The following is a 26,066-nucleotide window of genomic DNA, read 5'->3' as shown; positions in this document are numbered from 1 at the left end:
GACACCCTCATCCACTTAGCCGAACTCGTCCTCACCCTCAACAACTAAAGCCATTTCTGATGAAGGGTCTAGGCCTGAAACGTCAGCCTTTCTGCTCCTATGATGCTGCTTGGCCTGCTGTGTTCATCCAGCTCTGTACCTTGTTGTCTCAAAGTACAGGAGTAGCTCAGTTTGGGGTGGTTTTGGTGCAACTGAGAGAGATGAACAAAAGCACAGAAATGAGTGATCAGCCACGGTCATATTGAATGGTGCAGCAGGTTCTATGGGCTAAATGGCCTACTCTTGTTCCTATGTACTTATAACTAATTATTAGGATTAATTTATTACCTTATTGTAAAGATATCCCCAAAGTAGCTGTGATCAAAATATGACTGAACACTGCATTGAGTTTGAGGGAAAGAAGAGTGAACAAAGGCTAGTGTTTTAAATGTAAACAAGGACAATTATGAGGGCATGAAGACACACACCAGGTTAAGATTAGGTCAGTAGAAATACAGTGGTCAATATTTAAGGAGACATTTCAGAATACTCAGAAAATATACACTTCAGTGGGAAAAAAATTCTAAGGGAAAAGCACACTGACCATGGATAATTAAAGGAAATTAAAGAAAGCAATAATTCCCCAGACATGAGCTGCAAATTAGAAGATTGTAAAGAATATAAAAAACAGCAAAGAATGGCTAATAGACTAATAAGGAGGGCGAAATTAGCATGTGAGAGAGCTAGCTAGAAATATAAAAAAAGAGCTTAAGCTAATATTTAAATAGAAAAAGATTAAGTAAATATTGGTCCTTTAGAGAGTGAGGTGAGGAATTAATAATGGTACATAGGGAAATAGTGGACTAATTGAACAGATGGTTTGCATCTATCTTCACTGTGGAGGTCACAAATAACATTCTGGAAATAATTGTGAATTAGAATGTGAAAGGGAGCAAGGAACTTAAAATAATTACAGGAAAGAGTGTTGAGAAAATTATTAGAACTAAAACCTGACAGGTCCCCTGGCTCTTGTTGACTTCATTCTTATAGACTTACAGAGAGGTGTAAAAAGAAGTGGCTGCTGAGATAGTACATGCATTAGTTTTAATTTTCCAAAATTTGTTACAGTCTAGAAAAGATCCATTGAAAAATAGCAAATGTGACTCCTCTATTCAAGAAAGGAAGGAAACAGAAAGCAAGAACACTAGGCTGGTTAACTTAACACCAGTCATTGGGAAAATACAGGAACCTATTATTAAGGATGTTATTGCAGGACACTTTAGAAAATCTTAATGCAATCAGGCAGAGTCAACATGGTTTTGTGAAAGAGAAATAATTTCTGAGCAAAGTACTAGAAATAACATACAAAGTTGTTAAAGGGGAAACCAGTGGATATACTGTACTTAAATTTCCAGAAGGCATTTGACAAGGTACCATGTTAAAGGATACTATGCGACATCAGAATTCATGGTATGGGCATAAGATATTAGCCTGGATAGAGGATTAGTTTGGCTAATAGGAAGCAAAGAGTGGGCATAAAAGGGTCTTTTGTGGGTTGGCAGGTTATCACAAGTTGGGTGCGGCAGGGATCAGGGTTGGGGCCTTAATTATTTACAATCTATATAAATAACTTGCATGAAGGGCCCAAATGTATAATTGCTAAATTTGCTAATGGTACAGAGATAGGTAAGAAACTAAGTTGTGCAAGGACAAAAGGAGTCTGGAAATGGATAGGTCAGCTAAGTGAGTGATTGCCCATTTTGGCAAGAAGAATAGAAAAGTAGTGTATTATTTAAATGTAGAGAAATTTGCAGAACTCGAGATATACAGAGATCTGCATATATTGGCACTTGAATCACAATAATTACGTTAGCATGATTAGCAAAGACAATTGGAATTGACTTCTTAATTGCAAAGGGAATTAAATCTAAATGTAAGAATGTGATACTACAGATGTATAGACATTGGTGAGGCAAGATCTAACGTACTGTGTACCGTTTTGATCTCCTCATCCAAGAGAATTAGAACCAGTTCACAAAAAATTCACTTGACTGATAACTGAGATGGGAGTTTATCTTGTGAGGATAGGTTGGACTGGCTGCCCCTTTAGCCATTGGAGTTTAGAAGGGTGAAAGGTAATTTATCGAGCCATATCAGATCCTGAAGGGACTTGACAGAGTGGACACTGAAAAATGTTTTCTCTTTGGGACAGACGAGAACCAAGGGACACACTTTAAAAACAAGGGGTGTCCCATTTAAAACAGAGATGGGGAGGAATGTCTTTTTTCAGAATGGTGTGAAAATTTGGAACTGTCTTGCCCAGAAAGATGGAGTCATTTAATATTTTGTAAAGCAGTTGTAGATAGATTCTTGACTAAAAAGGAAGTTAAAAATTATTGGGGTTGACATGGATTTGGAATTATGGCCACAATCAGATCAGCCATAATCTTATTAAATGGTGGAGCAGACTACACGGGCCAAATGGCAAATTGCTGTTCCTAATCTGTATGTTTATATATTCATGAGAAATCTAATTCTTGGGATGTGGGCATCACTGGCTAGGTCAGCCCTTTTTTGCTCATTCCTAATCACCCAGAGGGCAGTTAAGAGTCAACCAGATGTCTTTGGGTCCGCAGTACATGTAAGACAGACCATGTAAGGGCATCAGATTTCCTTTCCTAAAGGGCATTAGTGAACCAGTTGGGCTTGTATGACAATTGACAGTACATGATCTTTTATTTTAGATTTTTATTGAATTCAAATTTCACTATCTGTCACGGTGGGATCTGAACCCAAGTCGCAGTATATTAATCTGGAACTATGGATTACAAGCCCTTTCTTACCGCTATGTCACTGCCTCACCCCTCACCCCAGAGTTGGAATGATATTGTCGTTCACTCACTGACACCTGATCAAAATCCAGAAACTTGCTCCCTAACAGCACTGTGTGTACCTACACCAGATAGTATTCAGTGATTCAAGAATGCAGTTTAAATTTAAACAAAATTAACTTCCATATAGAATTTTACATATGGATAATGAAATACGGGTGGAGTAAAGTGCAAGTAAACTAAGGAGGAATTGCAAGAAAACAGGGAGGGATAATATAATTGTGTGTTGCTTCTCTGACCAATCACAACTGATGAATAAGTCAGCTTTGCAAAATCAGCCAATCACAAACTCTGAACCACAAAATAAAATGCGGCAATCAAAATACTGCAGATGCTGTAAATCTTACATAAAACAGAAATTGCTGAAAATACTCAGAGGTTCTAACAGCATCTGTGGAGAGAAACACAAAAGCTAATGCTGCAGGTTCAGAATATATGTTCTTTTCAGACTGTAGCTAGACAAAATTCCTCATTCGTTGAACAGTGGAAATTTACTGGCACACTACTGAAAAATGTCATTGAAAAGTTAGATTTGGAGTTGGTTATTGCACAGAAAGACTCAAGTCTTTAACCCCACGTATAACTCAATATCATCGGCAGTGTTGCATCCATTTCACTTATAAATTCAAGACTGACTGAGCCAAAAAGAATCTAGAAATGGAATTCACAACTATGATTGTGAGTTCCTGTGGCTTATCCATTCCAACTGACTGTTTTAGGCCCATCTGTTTATTTCTGTGTTGAATGAGTGCTGCAGATTGATAGTCCCAAGTTTATTCTGGTCAAATTAGTCATAAAATTTAAGAACTAAATTTTGGGAAAATCATTAATAATGTATATCACATTCATTTACTGTTTCTCTCTCTCTCTGTTGCTTTGTATCCCAATTCCTATTTATAGTTTACTTCTTGACTTCATCTCTGCCTTTGTCTTTATTTTTGCGGCTAAAGCAGCAGCACAACCAGAACAGAGAGAAGAATGAAGCCAGAACCAAGGTTCAATTGTTTCCTGCTTTGCTCAAAAAAATGACTTACAACAAGGGCATACCTGCAAAATCTTCCCATCCCATCATGAAGATAAATACAGACACAAATGCTAACATAGATCCTGAAGCCAGAGTAGCCTTCAAATTATTAGATTCAAAGTCTAATTGCTGATTCTTACAGCATGCTACATTGGCACTGAGGTACTCAATTCAAGAAAAATTGATGTCATTCCTCCACTTAGATAGCCACCAGTTGTTGGGGACCTTACACTAGATTCGGCAAAGGATTCAGTATCTAATGAGCAAGTTAATTTCCTTGCAAGGATAACAACAACAGTGAATCTCTGAATGAAAATTCACAGTGCCAAGACATCATGAACCTGGAATTGATGGGCGTCATGCTCATGCCAATACATTTAGCACTGGCAATGTCTGTCAGAGCCATGACTGGTTCAGCACAGTAAATCAGGCTTCTAAATTATTCAGGGCACTGCTCTTCATACTTTCAGGTGTTAGTGCATGACATTGCACTGGCTGAGCTTCAGATTTGACAAGATAAGCACTCCACCCCTTCCAACGTAAGTACAATTCCAGACAACAACAACATTAGATAGGAGACATTGTCAGGGCACAATTCACAATAAAACGGTATAATTATTCAAAGGGATGAATTAACCAGAACCAAGCAACCAGAGGCACTTGCAGTAAAGTATGACGGCAAAGAAGGTGAGATACAATGTAATTAGCAGAAATTGCCAACAGTGATTAAATCATCCTAGGGGAATTGACAGTTTCATGGACAAGGCTTACTTTCAATGTTACGCATTTAAAAACTAGTGCAAAAACTGACTGATACTCAAGTTATTCAAATTACGTTCAATTTTTGCAATCTTTTGTGCCAACTTCAGTTGCACAGTAATCAGGAAACCAGCCCAGTAAAATAAAATACTCAAACCTTTAAACCCTTGCCCTAAAATGCTTTAAGTAGTTAGTCATCCCCTTGGGTGCTGTCTTTATTCACTTGGTGTTTGCAGAATGGCACAATGAGGTCCAATAAAAAGATTTGAAAAGGAGGGAAGAGGAGGTTAGCAATGAGTAATTAACTTGCACTAAGAAATCTTGGTACATTGCCAGACTACACACTACCATGAGCCCACAACTAAGCTGTTGCTATAATAATCATCAAGTTCCTCTGCACTCCACCTCATAATGCTCTGACATCTTTCCTTCATTCATGCATCTCATCATCCATTCACTTCTTCAATTTTTTATGAAAAGATTTTGTCCTTCAAAGCACATTCAATTTCTGGAGATTTTATATATTCTCTTCCCTTGCAGACGGTGCGCCAAATCACTCTAAACTATTTCAATCTCCACTTTAATTCTCCAGCCTGTTGCCCTCCCTCAATCTCAGTCTTCACATGAATTCCACTCCATCAGCCCCACCCCCACTGAAACAGTCATTCTATCAGCCTCAGTATCTCCTCACCCAAAATTCCATCGTTGAACTTTTCAAATTAATTTCAATCTGCCAAGAGCAAAAAGACCAGCTCTTTAAAGTTAAAAGGCCCCTCTCACTCCTCCTTTTTGAAGAGAATCTTCATTCATTTTGAAAAACAATGCCCCTCTTACATTTTCATAAAGCTATTGATAAAATCGAGAGTGAAAGTCCCATCAAGGATAGTTTAATCCACTTCACACCTTTTCATCCGAAACAAACAAACACACAGGAATTTAGAAAAAAAAATTCAAAAATCAAGTTATTACAAGGTCATAAAAATGTCAATCAAATAAAGCAGACATTTGCCTTCAAGTTGAGTAAACAGACCCCTTCTGAGATGAATACTAAATAAAAACCAAAAGAACTACAGATGCTGTAAAACAGAAGCAAAAACAGAAATTGCTAGAAAAGGTCTGGCAGCATCCATGAAGAGAAATTACAGTTAACTGGAGTTCTAAGAAAGATCACTTGACCCAAAATGTTAACGCTGATTTGTCTCCACACATGCTGCCAGACCTGCTGAGCTTTTTCAGCAATTTCTGTTTTTGTTTCCCTTCTGAGGTGAGTCAATTAACAATTCCTGGAACTCAATCAAACATTCATAATGAGTCCATCTGAAAAATGAAATGCCTGGTTATCTCCTCAACCTGCTTTATTGAAACAATTGCAAGATGGCCTCACTGTGCATGCTTGGCTGGGCTTCAAGAATGGTAATGGACTCCATTCAGCAGGAATCTATTTACACATCTTGAAGGGAAGTGCCATCTTTGTTTGATTGACAGATGTATAAGGTTGTAAGAAACTGTTACTTCTTTCAATTTTTCAATGCTTTTTTGTTTGTTTAGATTAAAAGGTGGTAAGTGGATTATAGCTTTTTCTCATTGGTACAAGGAATGAGTGTTGTGATTAACGCTTTCATGATGTTATAAACAGTACTTTTCAAAGATATCAAAGCCTGTTTGCTTATTTTGTCAGTTTCAGAACCCTTTCTAAGCCTATCTCTGCTGCCTCCCTAGGCTTGTCTTTGGATGCAGTGTCCCATCTCAAGCATATGCCTGCCTTTCCAACATGAAAACAGGGTGAGTGGTATGGCCAGGATGGAAGAAGAATTGCAATGAAGTTGAGAAAATTCCTGAGTCCTGATACCAATCTCCTTGATGAACATCAAGCCCTTAGGGAGCCTGAGAGGTTTGGGAAGGACTTTCAAACCTTAGGCCCCTGGGCAACTGAAGGTTCTGCTGCTGATAGTGCAGTTAAAGAAGTCAGACCCAAACCCATCTTCTTTATTCATTCACGGGATGAGGGTGTTGCTGGCTAGGCAACATTTATTGTTCATCCCTAATTGCCTAGAGGGCAGTTAAGAGTCAACCACATTGCTGTGGGTCTGGAGTCACGTGTACGCTGGACCAGGTAAGAATGACAGTTTCCTTCCTTAAAGGACATTAGTGAACCAGATGGGATTTTCCCCTCAATCGATTCACAGTCATCATTAGGCTCTTAATTCCAGGTCTTTATTGAATTCCAATTCCACCATCTGACGTGGCAGGATTTAAACCCAGATCCCCAGAATACTGGGTCTCTGGATTAAGAGTCCAGTGACAATACCACTAGGCCATCGCCTCCCCTGACAGTCTAACAGTCTACAATCTGCTATCTTCCCTGTAATGTATTTCAGAACCTTTCTTTCCCCCAATTTAAAGGTGTTATTGGAGGGTAAACTGTCTGTTAGCAGTATTGGGAGACAGGAGTAGTGGGGAGATGTGAAGATCCAAAATTTGACATTTATGGAGTTAGTAAATAAATTAACTATACTAATCACTATCTTACAAAGTAATAACTACGGTATGAAAAGAATGAAACATTTCAGATTTCAGTTATCTTTACCAAAGCTTTAAAATTATTTTAAAGGTTTTGTACAACTTATATTAATTTTATTTTAAAGCTCACTGTTTAGGGACGTACATTTTCCCTATTATTCAAATTGACTTCTAGATATGAGAAATTATAGGTAGCCATATATATATTTATGTTCAACTTATTTCATTTAACAAAAAAAAACTGTGGATACTAGAATTCAAAAACAAAAACAGAAATTGCTGGAAAGAAACTCAGCAGGTCTGGCAGCATCAGTGGAGAGAAAGCAGAGTTAACTTTCCAGGTCTAATGACCCTTCTTCAAAAGACAAGTTTCTGTCTTTGTATATAAGACATTTGTTAGACTTCAGCTAGAATATTGTGTACCGTTCTGGATACCACACTACAAGAAAGAATGTGAACACATTGGAGACAGTGCAGAAGAAATTTACAAAATGGTTCCTGGAATGAAAAATTTCAGTTATGAGGACAGATTGGAGATGTTTGGACTGCTGTCCTTGGAGAGAAGAAGACTAAGAGTTCTAAAGGAAGGTTGCAAAATCATCAGAGGTATGACTAGATAGTGAGAAACTCTTCTGGTTGTAAAAGGGCATAGATTTAACGTAATTTGCAGGGGTGGTTTGGGTTTGGAATGCACTGCCTGAAAGTGGTGGAAACAGAATCAATTGAGGAATTCAAGAGAGCATTGCATGACACTTTGAACACAAACAATATGCAAGACTATGAAGAAAAGGAGACAAATAATATTAAGTCATAATGCTTGTTGGAAAGCTGATGTACATAAAATGGGTCGCGTGGCCTCCTTCTGTGACTCTTTAATGCTTGGCGTTCTCATTATATGCATTGTATCTTCTTGCTATATATTGTAAGAACTGAAGCTTGATGCAATTTTGTTGTAAATCATTATTCACTTATCTGCAACTGACTGTAATACTACTTTAACATTTGCAATTACAATAGAATGTGTGTTACTTAAAGCAAAATACGTAAATCTAAAAAAAACTCTTTATCTTAATTCTTATATAACAAATTATATACTGGATGCAGAAATTGTTTAGTGTCTGAATAAGCATTGTATCAGTGAATAAAATCCATATCCCTAATAGCCAGAAGGAGAACTAATTTCATTGTTTCCACCCAGGAGGCATGGCCAGAATTAATCAAGCAAGGCAGACCTCTGTTATGAAATGTCAATGTGCAAATTTTTTTTAAAATTCTTCGTCTGAGACTGAAAGTCTACTTTTCTCCTTTAATGATACAACCTTTGGGTCATTAACAGAAAAGAAAATATTGTTTATTTGCTGGGGAAAAAAAACTTTGGGACTGGATTGGAAGGTACAAACACTAGGCTATTCATCAATCTTATTGATGGGAGGGTTGTGGGGTCTAAAAGGAAGGAAATAAGTGTTTAAATAAAACCTGTTTTTAACTACTATTTTTCATACAATTATTTAATTGTACTCTCAATTTTCCAAACTTCATTAAGTACATATTAATCTTTTCCATTTCACCTTCACCCAACCAAACATTCTTGATGTGAGGAACAAACTAATGTTTACATTTTCTTACTGAACCATCTAAAGTGACTAGTTGTCAAAAGGTCAAAGACATACATCAATGCAAAATTGATTAAAACAGGACTAAAGTTGGGCATACTACATTCCATACTGAATATGTAATCAAGACAGTTAAATATTCTAGAGTGAGATTCTGAATAAAAATATGTAACCCTATGAAATCTATTTTATAAAATAGGTAGAAAATTGATACTCTGCAAATGACTTTGTTTTCTGTTAACACAAAACACATACATTAAGGGGGCATATTCAAAGATAAATAGTAATTGCTTCTTTTATCTCATAAATTAAAACTAATTACCAAAGTAACTCATACAGAAACTTTTTCAGTTTTTTTTATTCTCTTGTGATACGTGGGCATTACTGGCTGTGCTGACTTTCATTGCCCATCCCGAGTTGCCCTTAAAAATTTGGTGCTGGGCTGCCTTCTTGAGTGTTGTTTGGGGCTGTACTCATCCACAAGTGGAGAGTATTCCATCACACTCCTGACTTGTGCCTTGTAGATGGTGAAAAGGCTGTGGGGAGCCAGGAGGTCAGTTTCTTGCTGCAGGATCCTAGCCTCTGACCTGCACATTACTTATATGACTAGTCCAGTTTAGTTTCTGGTCAATGTTAACCCTCAGGATGTTGATAGTGGGAGAATTCAGTGATGGCAATGCCATTGAAAGTCAAGGGGATATGGCTAGATTCTCTCTTGTTGGAAATTATGTTGTTGCTGACACTTGTGCGGCACAAATGTTACTTGACATATGTCAGCCCAAGCCAGATCTTATTGCTCTTGAACATGGACTACTTCAGTATCTGAGGAGTTGAGAATAATGCTGAACATTGTGCTATCATCAATGAACAACCCCACTTCTGCCCTTTTGATGGAGGGAAGGGCTTTGATGAAGATAGTCAGGCAAGGACATTACCTTCAGGAACTCCTGCAGAGATGCTGGACCTGAGATGACTGACCTCTAACCACCAAAACCATCTTCCTTTGTGCCAGGTATGTTCCTGATTCCCACTGACTCCAAGGTTGCTTAAAGGCAACCCTGAGGTCAAGACAGTCACTCTCAGCTCACACATGAAATAAAACCAATGAGTGCTTTTTTTCAGAATCTGTCATTTTCATTGATTATTTTTAACTACACAGTTTACCTAGCAGAAAGTGCAGTACAGAGAACAGGTACACCAAAGATCAACAATGTACTAGCTTTAACATTCATTATCTCTTATTTTTTGCATTGTGGAAGCTTTTGTTCAGCACTTGTATGGTACTGACTACACTGACAAGAACAAATAATATAATAACGTCTTGAATTCAGAAAAAGCATCTTATTTTCTTTTCACTTTTCAGCTAATATAAGTTGTTAATTTCTGTATGTGGCTTGATGTGCATAAAATTATTTTTGTAACTAACATTTTTCAAATAGATTAACATAGATTTTATCCAAAGATCACCTATAAATCAATTCCTAATATGCTGAGAACTATTACATTGTGTATTGTTTTGAAAAATAAAACCAGACATTCTAATAGAGATTTGAACTATTTAATGTCGTGTAACTCATAATGGTTATAATGAGATTTAAATCTGCTGGCCTTGGATTACAGGCAGGCTGAGAGTTAGAAACAGCCCAGTTGGTTGCATAGCATGCCAGTTTCCCCACCTCCATCCTACTCTGGAATATTTTTGTGAAGATGAGATGGGGTGAGGTGCACGATGGGCAGCATGACCACACACTCACATCTGACAGGTAGCATACACAACTCATTAAGGGTCACTTAAGGCCAAGTAAAGGAAGACAACTGAGATTTTCCAGCCAGACTCCAAGTTCCTACAGGCAACATGGACCCATTTAATTGCTTGATGGCAGTCCCCAGTTGCAGACCAGATGACCAGTGCTCCAGGTAGGCTACGGTGTCACCTTTGCCCTTGCGTTCCTGGGTATGCAGCAGCCACTGGCTACTCTGTACAGGGGAGTTTCTCCATCTCCACCTAACAGTAATGGCATGGCTGCCAAAACCACTATTAATTTACATTTTAAAAATGTTGGAATAAGGATTTACATTTTGAAGCCTCTCCCTTACTTCCATTGCAGCTGTGCACAAAAGCTCTTGAGATTTCTTCAATGGCTACTTTTGATTTTCAGGAGCTAACTTTTCGTTCTAATGATGTTCTTTATTAGGTGATGCAGTCACGTAGTAACATTACATTCTGTTTATTATGTTGACACGTTGGATATTTGGACTCACGAAGAAATAAAATTAACAGCATATCCTCAATAATTATTTACCATCCATTAAATTTAAAACCACAAAGAAATCATTAACTTACTAGACATCACTGTATTTAAATTGGATAAAGATAATGGGCATACATTAACAACAAACTTGTGTTCAAAATAACTGACATACACTTAAAAATGTAAAAAGTCATTACTTTCAGCACTTCTGCAGGGCAGATCGGGAAAAACTAGTGTGTTTTCATCAGATATTTACAAAGCTGGAATATTTTACCAAGGCTGTTACAACACTTACTGAAACTCAGATTTAAATTCAATAATTGACAGTGTTCTTTACAATAGCGTCCACTTAATTTTTCCTATGTAGTAGCTCCTGAACTTATGCAGCCTAAAGCCAGAGATTCCATAGTCATTTGCAAGTAATTCATTACTGCAGTGATTTCAAGATTTCCTAGCTCCTAGTTAGCTGAGAGACATTTATTGACAAGTTTGAAACTGTTCATTCCTCTTTGCAGCCTCCCATTCCCTTACCACTTTGAAGCCTTCCCATCTCTCTCAACCCCCTCAGTCTCTGTCTCTCCAACATGTATTCCGGTCTTCCATTCCTTTTGTTCTACCATGCAACCTGTGTCTCTCTCTCCCACCTTTCCAATCCAGACTGATTGTTAATCCAACTGAGCTAACTGATCCCCTCATCCCCGCCTCATCAAGGAGCTGGAGTTATTATGGCAACATGCACTTATACATGCATGTTGTAGTCTTGTCCCAGAGCTACTGATAGGAATGGTAGAGACTCCAATTTTCTTTTCATCACATGACTAACCAGGAAGCTCTCCCACTCTTACCACTTGTCATTGGCATATGTTGGAAGGACTTACAAGTTAATACTAAATCTGATGGCTGTGAATGGAACTTGAACTCCGAATTTTCTGGCTACCACTGTGCCACAAGACTGGCATTAGGAAATAATAACCTAACTAATTCTGGACAAAGGTGCCCACTCTATTGCATATTAGAACTGGACATTAATTAAGTAAAGGGTTGCATTCCATCAAATTAAAGTTAATTTTTCCATATTTTGGCCATGTCAGAAGATGGTAGCGCCTTACCCGATTCTTTCCACACCATCACCCATGCCCTTAGATTCAAGTACTGGTGGTAAAACACTTTTTCCATCATCTCTAGAGTATGAAAAGCTGGGAGTCTTCGTAAGATGATCAACAGGTTTCCTGAATCTACGAATACCAGGAGTTGTATAGCTTCTAAGTGCATGATTCCGAATTACTTGTGGATGATCTTGTAGGAAAATCACATTAGGTCATTTTAAACCAACAGAAGAAAACAAAAATTAATATAGAGGCTCATTTTTACAATATATTATTTTTAAAGTGACTGAAATGAATGTATCAGTTTATAGCATTGGCTTGTCAACTCCACTTCAATTCAATTCAATTAATAGTAACTTCAATTTTTAATATTTTTTTCAACTTTTTCCATTTTCTACTTTTTCCAGTATATGTATAACACCTCAAGATAATAAGCATATATGTATTAATAAAAGACAATTTAACTCATAAAGCTCAGTCCTTCAACAATACTTCAATAATACATATCATGAAATAAATTAAATCATCCTACATTCAGATTCTCTCTGCTTCTCAGGAAAAACAAGCAAAACAAAAGAATATTTGAAAAAAGAATAATATAATGTATTTAATATATTCTAATAGAATTACTGTCCTTAGTGCAACATTTCCATGGTTCCAGCACCTTGCAACTATTATATATCAATTACCACTCAATATTCCTGACTTGCACTCATAGCCTTCAGTTCTGTTCTGAATGTGAAATTTATCCAGCTTTTCTTTTTGAGAAATACCATTTATTATTAGCTATCCCTTGCAGTCAAGGATGATTGTCTTTCATGAGTCTGAAGATGGCCAATTAGGCCAATTCAGGATCTTCAGGCCTTCTGGCTCATAAAGCATCTGTTGTCTTGTTGGAAGTCTGGTTATGTGTTATTAATTTGAGTCAAGGCTTGTTCTTTTCATCACTCTCACTTTTCCTCTTCATTTTGCCATCATTGGATCTCAAAATATTGGGATCCTTCCCATAGACATTTGGCGCAGACAAGGGAGATCTTGTCCTAGGAGCTGATGTCATTGTTACATTTCTTCATTAATGAACAATGAATTAACATTGCATTAACAGTGTACAAATTGACAATTCTGTAAAGGGGGAAAATAAAAAAAGGTTCACAATATCAAATCCTGCTTGAAGCTTGTCAGTTTTATTTTTAATTTCTTCAGTCTGCACTCACTGTGCAATTTCATTTTGCATCTGTTTCCAATAATGTCATCTTCCACTGGGTGTATCCAAAATATCTTCTTTCTCTTGTTAATCAATCTAGGATCCCTGTCACCATGACTGACAGGGACTTCAACCATGTTTGACCCATTTCCCACATTTCTGCCCTCATTCCTTCCCTTCCATCTCTAAACATCAATACAGTTCCACTTGTCCTCACACTCCACTCCAACAGCCATTTCCGCCTCTTCCAGCAGGGTGCCATCACCAAACACATTGTGCATTCCCCTATTTAACAGCATTCTGCAGGTGCTGTTCTCTCCCTGAAATGCTGGTCTACTCCTCTGCCTCCTAACCCTTGCTCATCCCTCCATAGCATCTTCTAATTCTATCAGAATTCTAACAGAAGGTGTAATGCTTGCCCTTTTACCTCCTTTTTCCTCAATGTCCAAGGCCCCAAAGACATCTTCCACATGAAGCAGCAGTTTACCTGCAGGTTCTTCATTCTAATCTACTGTATTCACTAATCACAATGCAGTCTCCTTAACATTGGCAAGAAGAAATGCAGACTGTGTGACTGCTTTGCAGAATACCTCTGTTCCATCCGTAAGAATAACCCCGATGCTCCAGTTGCTTGCTATTTAATTTTTTTTTAGAATTTAACTTCTGGAACATAGGCGTTTCTGGCCTTGATAAGTGGTGCTGAGCTGCCTTCTTGAACCACAATGGTCTATTTGCTGTAAGTAGGCCCACAAAGCCATTAGGGAGGGAGTTTCAGTATTTTGACCCGGTTAAAGTGAAGGAAGAGTGATATATTTTCATGTCAGGATGGTGAGTAGCTTGCAGGGGAACTTGCAGGTAGCAGTGTTTCCATGTATCTGCTGTCCTTGGCTTTCTAGATGGTAATGGTCATGGATTTTGTTTGTTTCAGAATAGCATCCTGTTAAAATTTCTGTCCCACACTTGTTGCAGTGCTCCAGTGAAGTCCACTACGAGGTGGAAGAACAGCACCTTATTTTCCACATAGGCACTTTACAGCTTTCAGAACAAAACACTGAGTTCAACAACTTTAGAGCGTGAATACAGTCCTCCATTTTAATTAAAGCCCCTTCCCCTATTACCCACCCACAGTTGTTTGCATGGGTTTGTTTCTAGAAAGTTGACTTATTTTCTACTATGCACACATACCTACTTTGTATCTATATCTCTCTGCTGCTGCCACTGGCACTCCCTTTGTATTTTATTCTGGACATCCTCATTATCTGTCTTATTTGCTCCTTCTCCACCCATGTCAACAGCATAAAACTATCACTTTTCAGCCTCTCTCAGTTCTGTACAAGACATATTGGACTGAAACATTAAAGTTGCTTCTGTCTGCACTGCTGCTGCCAGACCTGCTTCGTTACCCCAGCACTTTCTTTTTTCTCTATCCATTTGATACACATCCTATTTTGCACATATCCTTAGTATTTTCTGTTTCACTTTTTTTCTTTATTCATTCACAGGATGAGGGCATTACTGGCTAGGCTAGCATTTCTTGACCATCCCTATTTGCCCAGATGGCAGTTAAGAGTCAACCACATTACCGTGGGTCCGGAGCCACATGTAGGTCAGACCAGGTAAGGATGGCAGTTTCCTTCCCTAAAGGACATTAGTGAACCAGATGGGTTTTTCCAACAACCGACAATGGATTCATGGTCATCATTAGACTCTTCATTCAAGATTTTTTTTTTTTTACTGAATTCAAATTCCACCATCTGCTGTGGCGGGATTCAAACCCGGGTCCCCAGAACATTATCTGGGTCTCTGGATTAATTGAAAATAAAGTGATTAAAATATTTATGTAATGTACCTAACGTCTGTTGTGTAGCCTGCTCCTCTGGCTTTTCCGTGGCAATTTTCTTCTTGGCTTCTCGGAAAGCTTTCCAGTTTAATAAAAACTGTCTGACTGTATTATTTATCTCTTTTCCATCAAGGACCTCTGCAGATAAAAATAGGGACACCTTTACAATAAAATGTTGGCTGAATGCAAGAAAAATCATATGATGCTCATTTATTTAAATCCACTAATTTGCAAGATGACTATGAAATCGTGGCAGATACAGAATTAGTCACTCCATCATGGTGAGTAACAAGAAAACAAATCAGATTTGTTATTTATGATGAATAATTAACAAATATGGAAAACAAACATAATTAAAAAGAAAAGTATGTTATAACTATGGCATGCAAAGAATTGGAAATGATTCAAAAGCAACTGCTTTATTTATGCATCTCTGCAGTGCTATTGCAAAAAATGGAAAGCTACACAAACCATTGACACCGTTACATAAGCAGATAAAATACTATAAATCAAAACATTAGTCTAACTGTTTAAAGGTGTAATTTTTTGTTGTTTTTGACCACATTAAGTATTCTTCAGACATCCCTTCTTTAGTATATGGAAATTGAAATATTTTATAAGAGTTTAATTTCTGAGAAGTATTTTTCTGATGGAGATGTTTATGTAATCTAGAGAGCCAATGTGCTCTTACTGCTAAATAACACCTTTTCTTTACATAATTCTGATTTAAATCAGGGAATTAAACATACTAAACTATATTGATTACGTAGAATTCCTGGTGCATGCATAGATGTTCTGTAATTACTCATCAGTGCACTGAGTATTGTGATCCTAGTACATCAATCATTTTTCATATCCTCATTAAGTGTAGGAAAAGGTCATACAAAAATAAACATATTGTATATGATGGCTTCAATGAGTGATTAAATATATGGAGGTAAAAATATTTTATTTATAAATGATATCCTGACTTGAGAATAATATTTCTTGGAGAAAACCCATTTCTAGTCTTACTGATTTTGTTTTTATTTACAGAATGTCATTCCTAGGCATCCGTTACAATTAACTTAATTAATGGTCTTAATTGTGTTATAAGATAATAACTCTTTAAGGGGTTTGGATGTCATAAAACCATCACACTGAAAATCATTCAACGCATGATTAGACATTTAAGCCTACTTCTAGGGCAGTACCTTTTTTCTGTTCATTCACAGAATGAGCATGTTGCATGTGCATGTTTATTGTCCATCCCTAATTGCCCAGAGAGCAGTTAAGAGTCAACATGTAGGCCAGACAGGATAGCAGATTTCCTTCCCTAAAGGGCATTATTGAACCAGACAGGTTTCCCCCCCCCTGACAAACAACAAGCCCTAGTTATGCCTGTCTCTTCATGGAGTACGTGGAACATTCCCTGTTCCAGTTCTATTCCGGCCCCCACCCACAACTCTTTCTCCGATATATCGATGATATCATTGGTGCTGCTTCCCTCTCTCATCGAGAATTGGAAAACTTCAATTTCGCCTCCAATTTCCACCCTGCCCTCACTTTCCCTTCCCTTACTCGACATTTCCGTTTCCATTTCTGGGGATAGACTGGCCACTAATATCCATTACAAACCCACCGACTCCCACAGCTACCTGGACTATACATCCTCACACCTCACTTCCTGTAAAGACTCCATCCCATTCTCTCAGTTCCTCTGTCTCCGTCGCATATGTTCAGATGAGGCCAACTTCGACAAGGGAGCCTCCGAAACGTCCACATTCTCCCTCAACCGAGGATTCCCCAGCTCCGTTGTCGACAGGGCCCTCAATCGGGTCCAACCCATCTCCCACACTTCTGCCCTCACCCCTTCTCTTCCCTCCCGCAACAGCGATAGGGTTCCCCTTATCCTCACCTACCATCCCACCAGCATCCACATCCAGATCATCAGACGCCATTTCCGCCACCTCCAGCAAGATGCCACCACCAGACACATATTCCCCTTCCCTCCCTTGTCCGCCTTCCGCAGGGACTGTTCCCTCCGGGACACCCTGGTCCATACTTCCTTCAACACCAACACCTCCTCACAGCCCTACGGCAACTTCCCCTGTAACCGGTGAAGGTGCAACACCTGCGCATTTACCTCCTCCCTCCCCAAGTATCCAAGGGCCCAAACATACCTTCCAGGTGAAGCAACACTTCACCTGCACTTCCAAGAATCTAGTCTACTGCATTCGCTGCTCACAATGTGGTCTCCTCTACATTGGGGAAACGAAGCGTACACTTGGCAACCGCTTCGCAGAACATCTACGTTCTGCTCGCAAAAAAGATCCTGAACTACCTGTTGCCTGCCACTTCAATGCACCACCTTGCTCCCTGGCCAACATCTCTGTCTCCGGCTTGCTACAGTGTTCCAGTGAAACCCAGCGCAAGCTGGAGGAACAACGCCTCATTTTCCGCTTGGGGACCCTACAGCCCTCTGGACTCAATATTCAGTTCAATAATTTTAGGCCCTAAACTCTCCCATGTCCCAGTGCCCACCCCACACACCAGGCCTTGTTACCACATAGTCTACCACCTCACACCCCCTGTTGTTAGTCACTAACAGTCCCCATTAACAACTATTCACCCTCCCAGCCTGATCGTTAGCAACTCCTTTGTCTGTCCAACTGTCTTTCTCTCTCTTTGGGCTCTATCCTATCGTTTACTCCCTACCCCACCCACCTCCCTATTTTCTGCATATAAACTGACGTTTTCCCAGCCATCATCAGTTCTGAGGAAGGGTCACCAGACCCGAAACATTAACTCTGTTTTCTCTTCCACAGATGCTGCCAGACCTGCTGAGCTTTTCCAGCAACTTTGTTTTTGTTCCTGATTTACAGCATCCACAGTTCTTTTGGTTTTTATTAAGGATTCATAGTCATCAGTAGACTCTTAATTCCAGATTTTAATTGAATTCACAATCCACCATCTGCCATCTGCCACAGTGGGATTCAAACCTGGATGCCCAGAATATTACCAGGGTCTCTAGATTAATAGTCCAATGATAATACCACTAAGCCATTGCTTCCCCTATCAGGCAGGTAGCACAGCTGAGAATTACATACGTGCTATGTATATATCCATATTATATGGAGACTGGTGGCACTGAATTTTACAGTCAGTGGTGAGCAAACAGCATTTGCTGTTCATCTTATTCATAGTTATCCACAATCTTTGATGTTAAATGAATTTTAACGTAGTACCCTAAAGTAATTAGAGATCTATTTCAGCATGGTGCCCTCAACAGGAGAGCTGGGACCAATGTCAGTAGGGCAAACAATAATGTGGGGCTTCAATCAATCAATCAAATCAAAAAATACTTATTGAACAAACGAGCCTCAAAACCCCATGCTTGGTATTTTCAGTGCCAACATTGCTGTTTTGCTTCCATTTGGGACCCCATATACTACCCTCAACATTCACTCTGCGGCAGGGTGGCATAGTGGTTAGCACTGCTGCCTTACAGGGCCAGGGACCCTAGTTCAACTCCAGCCTTGGGTGACAGTGTGGAGTTTGCATGTTCTTCCTGTGTTTGTGCGGGTTTCTGCTTGGTGCTCTGGTTTCCTCCCACAGTCCAAAGATATGCAGACTGGCCATGCCAAATTGCCCTTTTAGTGTCCAGGTATGTGGATTGGCCATTGTTAATGGGGAGTGGGTCTGGGTGGGATGCTTTTCCAAGGATTGGTGCAGACTTGATGCTCTGAATGGCCTCTATTTGTACTGTCAGAATTCTATGATTCACTACTGAGCAATGTGTACCATCCACAGGATGCACTACTGCATCTTACCCAGGCTCTTCTGAAAGCACGCTCCAAAACTGTGATCTCTACCACCTAGGTCAAAGTCAGCAGATGCATGGGAGTACCACCATGGGAATGCCCCCTCCAAGACACACAACATCCTGAATTGGAACTGTATTGCTCTTTCTTTATGAGTTATGGGTCAAAATCCTGGAACTCCATTCATTACATTTCTATGGGTGTTTCTACACCCCAGAGACTGTAGCAGTTCAAGAAGGTAGTTCATTACCATCTTCTGCAGGGCAATTAGGAATGGATAATAAAAGTTTGCCTAGCTAGCAACACCAAGACTTGCATGAATAGATAAAGAAAACTTTCATGTTAATTGCTGATTGATTTCTACTGGCTGTTGCTATAGTGCATTGAAATACTATGAGTTTTTGACTGCTTTTTAAAGTTATAAGCCTTACTTCAAGGTTCTGCTCAGACCATTTACTTTCAATCATGGGTGCTATAATTATCACTACATTTGGCTTCAGTATGGCAGGGAGAGTGAAGAAACAGAACACGGAGGCAAAGCTCCCAAAAAAAAAAAGAGGTGCCGAAAGTGCAACAACCAGGGCTAGTGACTTCGAAGGCCTGGGCTCAAGACTTTTTCTGTATAAATCGTCAATGCTGTGCTTCATGAGTTAATCAGTCTGAATTAACTCCTGTCATCTCCCGCTTTTCCCTCCACCAATGATAAGTGGGTGCGAGGAATAGAACACCACAGAGAGGACTGGAGAGCTGCATTCATTGACATAAGATTTCAACTTTCAGTCCCAGGCACTGTCCATCAAATGAATACCCACACAGGATTGGTTAAGGTGGCTTGAGTGGTTATGAACGCGCACGCAGATGGCAGAGGTGTGAACAGAATGCACTGGAAAGACAAAACGTAACTGCGTCTACAAATTTGGTTAGATCCATTTGATTTTAAATTAATTTCCTCATGTATGCCAAGAATCCAAGTGCACGGATTCTGAAAAGAGAACATATTTGATTTATCATGTTTCCTTTCAAATTCCTCACCTATTTAGACCTAAAAATGCAACTTGTTGATATATTCATATCGTCCAGAATATTTCTAGTAATTCAGAATTAAAAGAGGGACTTTCTGATGGCCGGATAGTCAGTTCCGCAGCTTAGACAATGAGTTGCAGAATCCCTGATGTAGCAGATTCTGATGGAATTGTCTGGAAAGTTGAAGATTCTGAAGGGCAATTCCCCTGTACCTAGAGCCCTCTGGAAATATTCATTTAAATCAATTCGGAAGATTCCACTGTGGTTGTTATTATTTACCCAGGAAATGTTAGGCAATTAAAAACCTAGTTTAACTCCTGAGTAACTATTTAACCAATTTTTCAATTTACCATACACTCCCCACAACTGCACATCCCCTTACTCCTTACCCCACCTTTTACCCAACATTTGCTTCCCATCCAAAGATCCTACATGTCCCTGCCACTGAGTCTGATTAAAAGCCCTCTGTGCCACAACCTACACCAAAACTGCTAACCTCCATCGCTACAGATTCAACATCCACTTGAACTCTGCTTGGGACCAGACAACATCCCCACCACTGTCCTGACATCGCCCTTTTTGTCCCCACCCTCAGCTCCAATCCCTGCCTATCCCAAACACCCCATCAAATACCTTGCTACCTTCTAACCTTGTGTCCTACCAAAGTAGACCCCTATCCACTTGGCATCCTAATGTCTTGGAACACTAACATCACATTTACCTTACATACTGAACCTTTCACAGATGCTGTAAAAGTGGCTGTGTGAGGTGCTGGGCATCTAAGTAACAGAATACAAAACTACTACTGTTAGAAAGGAGATGTCGTTTCAACTCCCCCAACTATCCCGCACTACAAGGGACCTATCAGATTTAAAGTATGCTCTGTATTTCTGAAGGAGCCATGATTGGAACCTCCTGTGAGAAATGCATTGGTCTTTCTTAATGTATAAAATGTAGGAGTGGATTCACAAACTGACTGTGATTGCCAATTCTCTAAAAATCCGGCCCATATTTTTCGTCGATGGCTTGATTAAGATACCAATTGTGCAACACTAATTCTGGCACTAACATTTAACTAATTCTGAATACTCAATTCCTGGTAGGTAACCATTGATTGTGATCGTATCCCATAAGAACTTTAATTTAAAACCTGCAACTTGGAAAGCCTTCCCTGGAATGCAGTGTTTCCAAAAATTAAATGAGAACAGCTCTAATTTTTAAAGGAAATGAATAACTGATTTTCAAGTGATTACTGCTGCTCTTGTGTAGATGACCATGATGTATGTTATGGGAGCATTTTATAGAACATAAGCAGCGAAGTACAGGCTATTGTTTGATGAATACAAGTGCACTGTATTTCCCTTCAAAGCCATGTTAATTCATCAGAAAATTCATAACATATCATTTAAATGATGTAGGACCAATTAGGCATTTTATGATGAAAAGCTCCATTCAGAGCTGAGTAGGAGACTGAGATTACAGTTTGGTTCAGATTGCAATGGTGAAAGAGAGTAAGGGGGAACGGTGGTCTGTTAACTTACTGAACCAGAAGGCATTAAAGCTCAATTTTGACTGGGTCTTGGATCAGGAGATTGGCAATCCAATATGGCGGAGGTATAATGACAGTTGGTGGAAAGAGTAGAATTGGGAAAACTCATTATATTTATCAAAGCTAGCATGTATAGAGGTGGAAGATAGGCCATTGTTGAAGAAATGCCAAGATGAAATAGATGAAACTTCAATGAAGTGTGACGATATTATGGCTTTAAGTGGTCTATTTTGACTTGGCTTCTTTTGAAGACAGGTTTTGAGACAGAGGTACTGAGTTATCTCTTCTAGCCTAATAAGATAAACAGCTTGAGAGGCCCTGGGTTTTTTTTTTGTAAAGTTAGAGCAAAAGAAGTAACGTGAATGGGTGGAATCAGGCTCCCTTAGAACCAGGGTTTTACTTCAGCTTTCAGGAGTTGGGGTTTTGAAGTTGGCTGTGGAAGTTGGTATACGTCTCTCTTAGCCACAGCAAAAGGCTGGAGTTCTCTCTCCCTGCAGGAATTTTGTCTTGGTGTTCTTTTCTCCTGGACTGGAGAAACATTGCATGTGAGATAATCTATCTTACTGAATTTGCCTTTGCCACGGGTGTGTTTATGGGATTTGCTATATTGGAACAGTTGCAATGTAGTAGTTAAATAATCTATTATTCTGTTGTTTACCAACAGAGTTAAAGTTATAGAAATTCTTCTTTGTTTGTATTTAACTGGGTGTAAGAATAAAGTGTGTTTTGCTTAAAGCTGAGTAGTGTGACCAATCGAAATACATCTGGAACACAGCACTTTACACTTGTCTTTAAATAAGACAGAAGTTAAGGTGTAGGCTCTCTCCTTGATATTTGAAGGGGTTTTGTTCTGGTCCATAACAGAAGTGAGGAAAATCTCACTGAGCTATACGGCAGCGAAAACAAGCTAGAGAAAGGATAGAATGGTAAGCCACATTAAAGCAGTAGGAAGATTAAGGTCAGATAATGCACATCAGTCACAGTCACAGGGGATGTCAACTTGGCTATGAGCTATTTCAGTGATGTGGCAGTGATAAAATCCTGACTGAAGAGATTCAAAAACAGACTTACAGGAAGGATAAGCACTAAAGGCATGAGCATGTTCAGAGAAAAGGGATGTTGGAGATAGAGTAGCGATTTGCATGGACAGAAGGACTGAGAGTGTTTTCTTTAGGAGAAACATGTAAGGAATAACATGTGAGGGTAGTGAAATTTTTTAACTACTCAGCATGAGACCAGGAAAGAAAGTCATATGGTCAGTAGTTTAGTGGGATTGGGGTGAACAGTGCAAAAGCCAGGGAGGTACACTAAATCTATAGTAAACATCAATTTCAATACACCTGGAGTATTATATTCAATTCTGCACATTACATTTTAGAAGGATGTGAAAAATAGTCGAGAAATACTAGAATGGCTCCAGGGATGAAGGATTACAAATAGAGAAGCTATCGTTTGCTCCTTAAAGCAGAAAAGCCTAAAGAGGCAATCTCATGGATGTGTCTAAAATCATGAATTTTATACAAAAGGAAATAAAAATATATTATTTTCAATGGCTGAAATGTTAAAATCCAGAGGATAAAAATTTAAGATGATTGACAAAACAATAGAGACAACTGAAGAAAGTTTTTTTCGCAATGATTGGTTGGAAGAGAGTTATAGTGAAATGCAAACTGATTGAAGAATTGTGAGGTCGAAGTGTTCTGTCTTTTTAAGGAGCTACTAGTGACCATAAAAAAACGCTACGCTACTTTTGTTTCTAATCAGAATGTTAAAGGTTTGCTTGTGAGAATTTACCGCTAATTTTAATTACGGGCACATAAAAGCCAAATTGAGATAGAAGAATCAACATTATTTCTTGTTTTTCTTAAAATGCTGTATATTCTGTTTCGTATTCAGTTCAAGGGAACAGTTTTGGCTAACCAGAATTTTTAAGTTTGAATTGTCAAATTTAGAATTTCATCTTCTGGCCAGAGTGATTTTTCAAGTATTATTATACTATATGGGTGATGCTTTAATTCCATCTAATAAAAGATACAATATTAAATGGCTATTTGCATGAATCGGTACTTTAGAGAAAATAAGGAAATCTTGGAATTTTGATGCATTGGAACAATAATTTTCATTGAATGAAAAACTATCTGAAGATATGTTCTAAAATCTGAGAAGCTGATATCAAAGAGTTTGAAACAAAGAAATGAAATCCAACAAAGGTCATTGTTTTTTACCTTTGTTCAGGAAAACAAAAGATACATATTTTTTGCCTTTGTCTGAAAAAGGTGCTGATGATGCAATTATGTCGAAGAACTTTTACCCCACCCCTTTCAACTGAGCAGAGAATTAACTGTACAACTTAAATTGACTGCACAGCTCTTCAAATTTTATACAAAAACAGAAATTGCTGGATAAACTCAGCAGGTCTGGCAGCACCTGTGGAGAGAAAGCAGAGTTAACATTTCAGGTCCAGTGACCCTTCCTCAAAACAAATTGCCAAGACATTGTCAAATTTTAAGCTTCTGAATTTTCAGGGATGTTTGTGGATGAATTAACCCATTCTGCTTGAAACAGGATGGATGGATCTTATTTTGTTTCTTAGATAACTGCAAATGCAACATGTTTTCCAACGCCTTCAAAAATTTGTGAATTGTCTGCAGATTTCCAACATTATAACACAGTGGAGTAAAAATACTTTGTCCTTTTCTAATGGAATCATCTTTAACCCATCCAAGCCATTTGTTAATGATGTGCCAAAAACAGGAGAACTACTGTAAAACATCAAATATTGAGAAGCAGGCATTCCAAAACCACTAAGCATGGACACAATAATAATAATAATTAATCATGTTAAGATTCACATAGGTTGGTATTCTAAACATGTAAAGGGAATAGTTACCTGAAATTTAAAGAGATTCTGGGAAAATAACAAAACACATACATATAGTTTCAGTGGTTTCAATGTACAGAAGAAAAATGATATAATTTCTTTTGAAGATGAATAAATTCAATATTAAAGAAAAAACACTTCCACTGAAGAATAGATTTCAGTCACGTGCACCTAATTGACAAACAGCATGGTATGAAATGGTTAATGTAGACAGTAAAGTGACAGAGCGTCTTTAAAATCAGCAAGGCCTTGACACTTACTCCTTAGAGAAATTGACCTTAAAGTAATTGAATAGAGTTGAACACATTGAAACCTGCTAAAGTGAGCAAAATTAAAGTAAAGTAAAAAAAGGAGAAAAACTTGGCTCTGAACAGCAAACACTTAGGAGTATGAACACTTAGTAAGAACTGTCCTCAAGATGGATCCAGATGAAGGGACAGCTGGTGAATTTTACGTCCATGTGTGATGTTATTTTAGTGTTATTGGGTGAAGTGGTCTGCAGGTGAAAAGTTAGAGAATGTCACATAAAATTAGGGAACATAAATCTGAGTCAGCGTTATTCAGGGATTTCAGTTAGTGGGATAAAGTGAATTATATTACAAATTATGGAAATGAAGAAAGTGAAATCTAAAGAAAAAAACATTGTAGAAAATTTGAGCAGATCACCATACTTAAAGCAAAAGTGATCCAGAACAATGAAGACACAAGGCGTGAGAAAGTTAGATTTTGACCTGGAAAAGCTAAAGATTCCAAGCAATTGTTTTAAAATGATTTTATATGACTCACCTAAGTCATAAATAACATTAGAAAGTGATTGAATTCCAATTTTTATTGATAATAATGGTTAGTGACTTGTTTAATGGATACAGTGACACTAGTTGATTGTATTGGGTTATCATACTTAGCGAAGGGAATTTGTATGTAAAGTATTTAGAGTCAGTAGGATCAAAACCACATCTTTTGCATCAGTTCCTCCAACCTTAATTGAACAGCACATGTAAGATTGCCTTGGAATTGGAGTCACCCTCCTATGATACAAATATGTCAATGTGGGGTAAAAATATGTAAATAAGTGAGCTACCATTATCTTCAGGCAGGCACTTAATGCGTAACAAGTAACTTAAGCACAGTAAAAATGGATAACTGATGACAGGACCCAACTTCTATTTTAAATTAACTTTGAATATTCAAATGGAAGACAGAATGTTGGAAATTTAGAACTAACTACAACAGCAAGATGGATAAGACAACTTTTACACGCAGCATCAATTGCCAGGCATTTTTAGCCTCAAAGGGAAATGACAGACAGCAACTGCACAATTAGTAGTGAAACTTAACATTTCATGATTGGCTTACTTTAGTTACAATCCCTGCAGAAGACACACCAGCTGAAGGGCCTCAAGGTGTACTCTTGAACATGGAAGGAATGTGTGCACAGGCCACTTACTGACCCATGACTGGAACGTGCATGTGCCAATGAATTGGAGCTGCTGGCTTTCGCAATAAAGGACAGCAAAGCCTTATTTCAGTACGTTTTGTCCAACGAGAGAAATGAAATACATAATTGTGACATAAGGTGTGTGATTCATGGGTATTTTAAGAACATTTGTGTTAAAGAGTTT

General features: G+C 38.5%; 1 protein-coding gene across 4 annotated transcripts in view; it reads right to left on the bottom strand.

Annotated features, from left to right (window-relative positions):
* Positions 1-26,066, bottom strand: part of ppp1r42 (protein phosphatase 1, regulatory subunit 42) — an 83,087-nt gene that overhangs the window by 33,044 nt on the left and 23,977 nt on the right. For all 4 annotated transcript variants that reach the window (XM_048596331.1, XM_048596330.1, XM_048596329.1 and 1 more), the window contains exons 7-8: positions 15,198-15,326; positions 12,148-12,334 (exon numbers count right to left, since the gene is read on the bottom strand). In XM_048596331.1, coding sequence (XP_048452288.1) covers positions 12,148-12,334; positions 15,198-15,326 — 316 coding nt within the window. The remainder of the gene's footprint in view (positions 1-12,147; positions 12,335-15,197; positions 15,327-26,066) is intronic.

The sequence above is a fragment of the Rhincodon typus genome, chromosome 4, assembly GCF_021869965.1.
Source record: "Rhincodon typus isolate 14 chromosome 4, sRhiTyp1.1, whole genome shotgun sequence".
Taxonomy (NCBI): domain Eukaryota; kingdom Metazoa; phylum Chordata; class Chondrichthyes; order Orectolobiformes; family Rhincodontidae; genus Rhincodon; species Rhincodon typus.
This window is presented reverse-complemented; position numbering and strand designations above follow the sequence as displayed.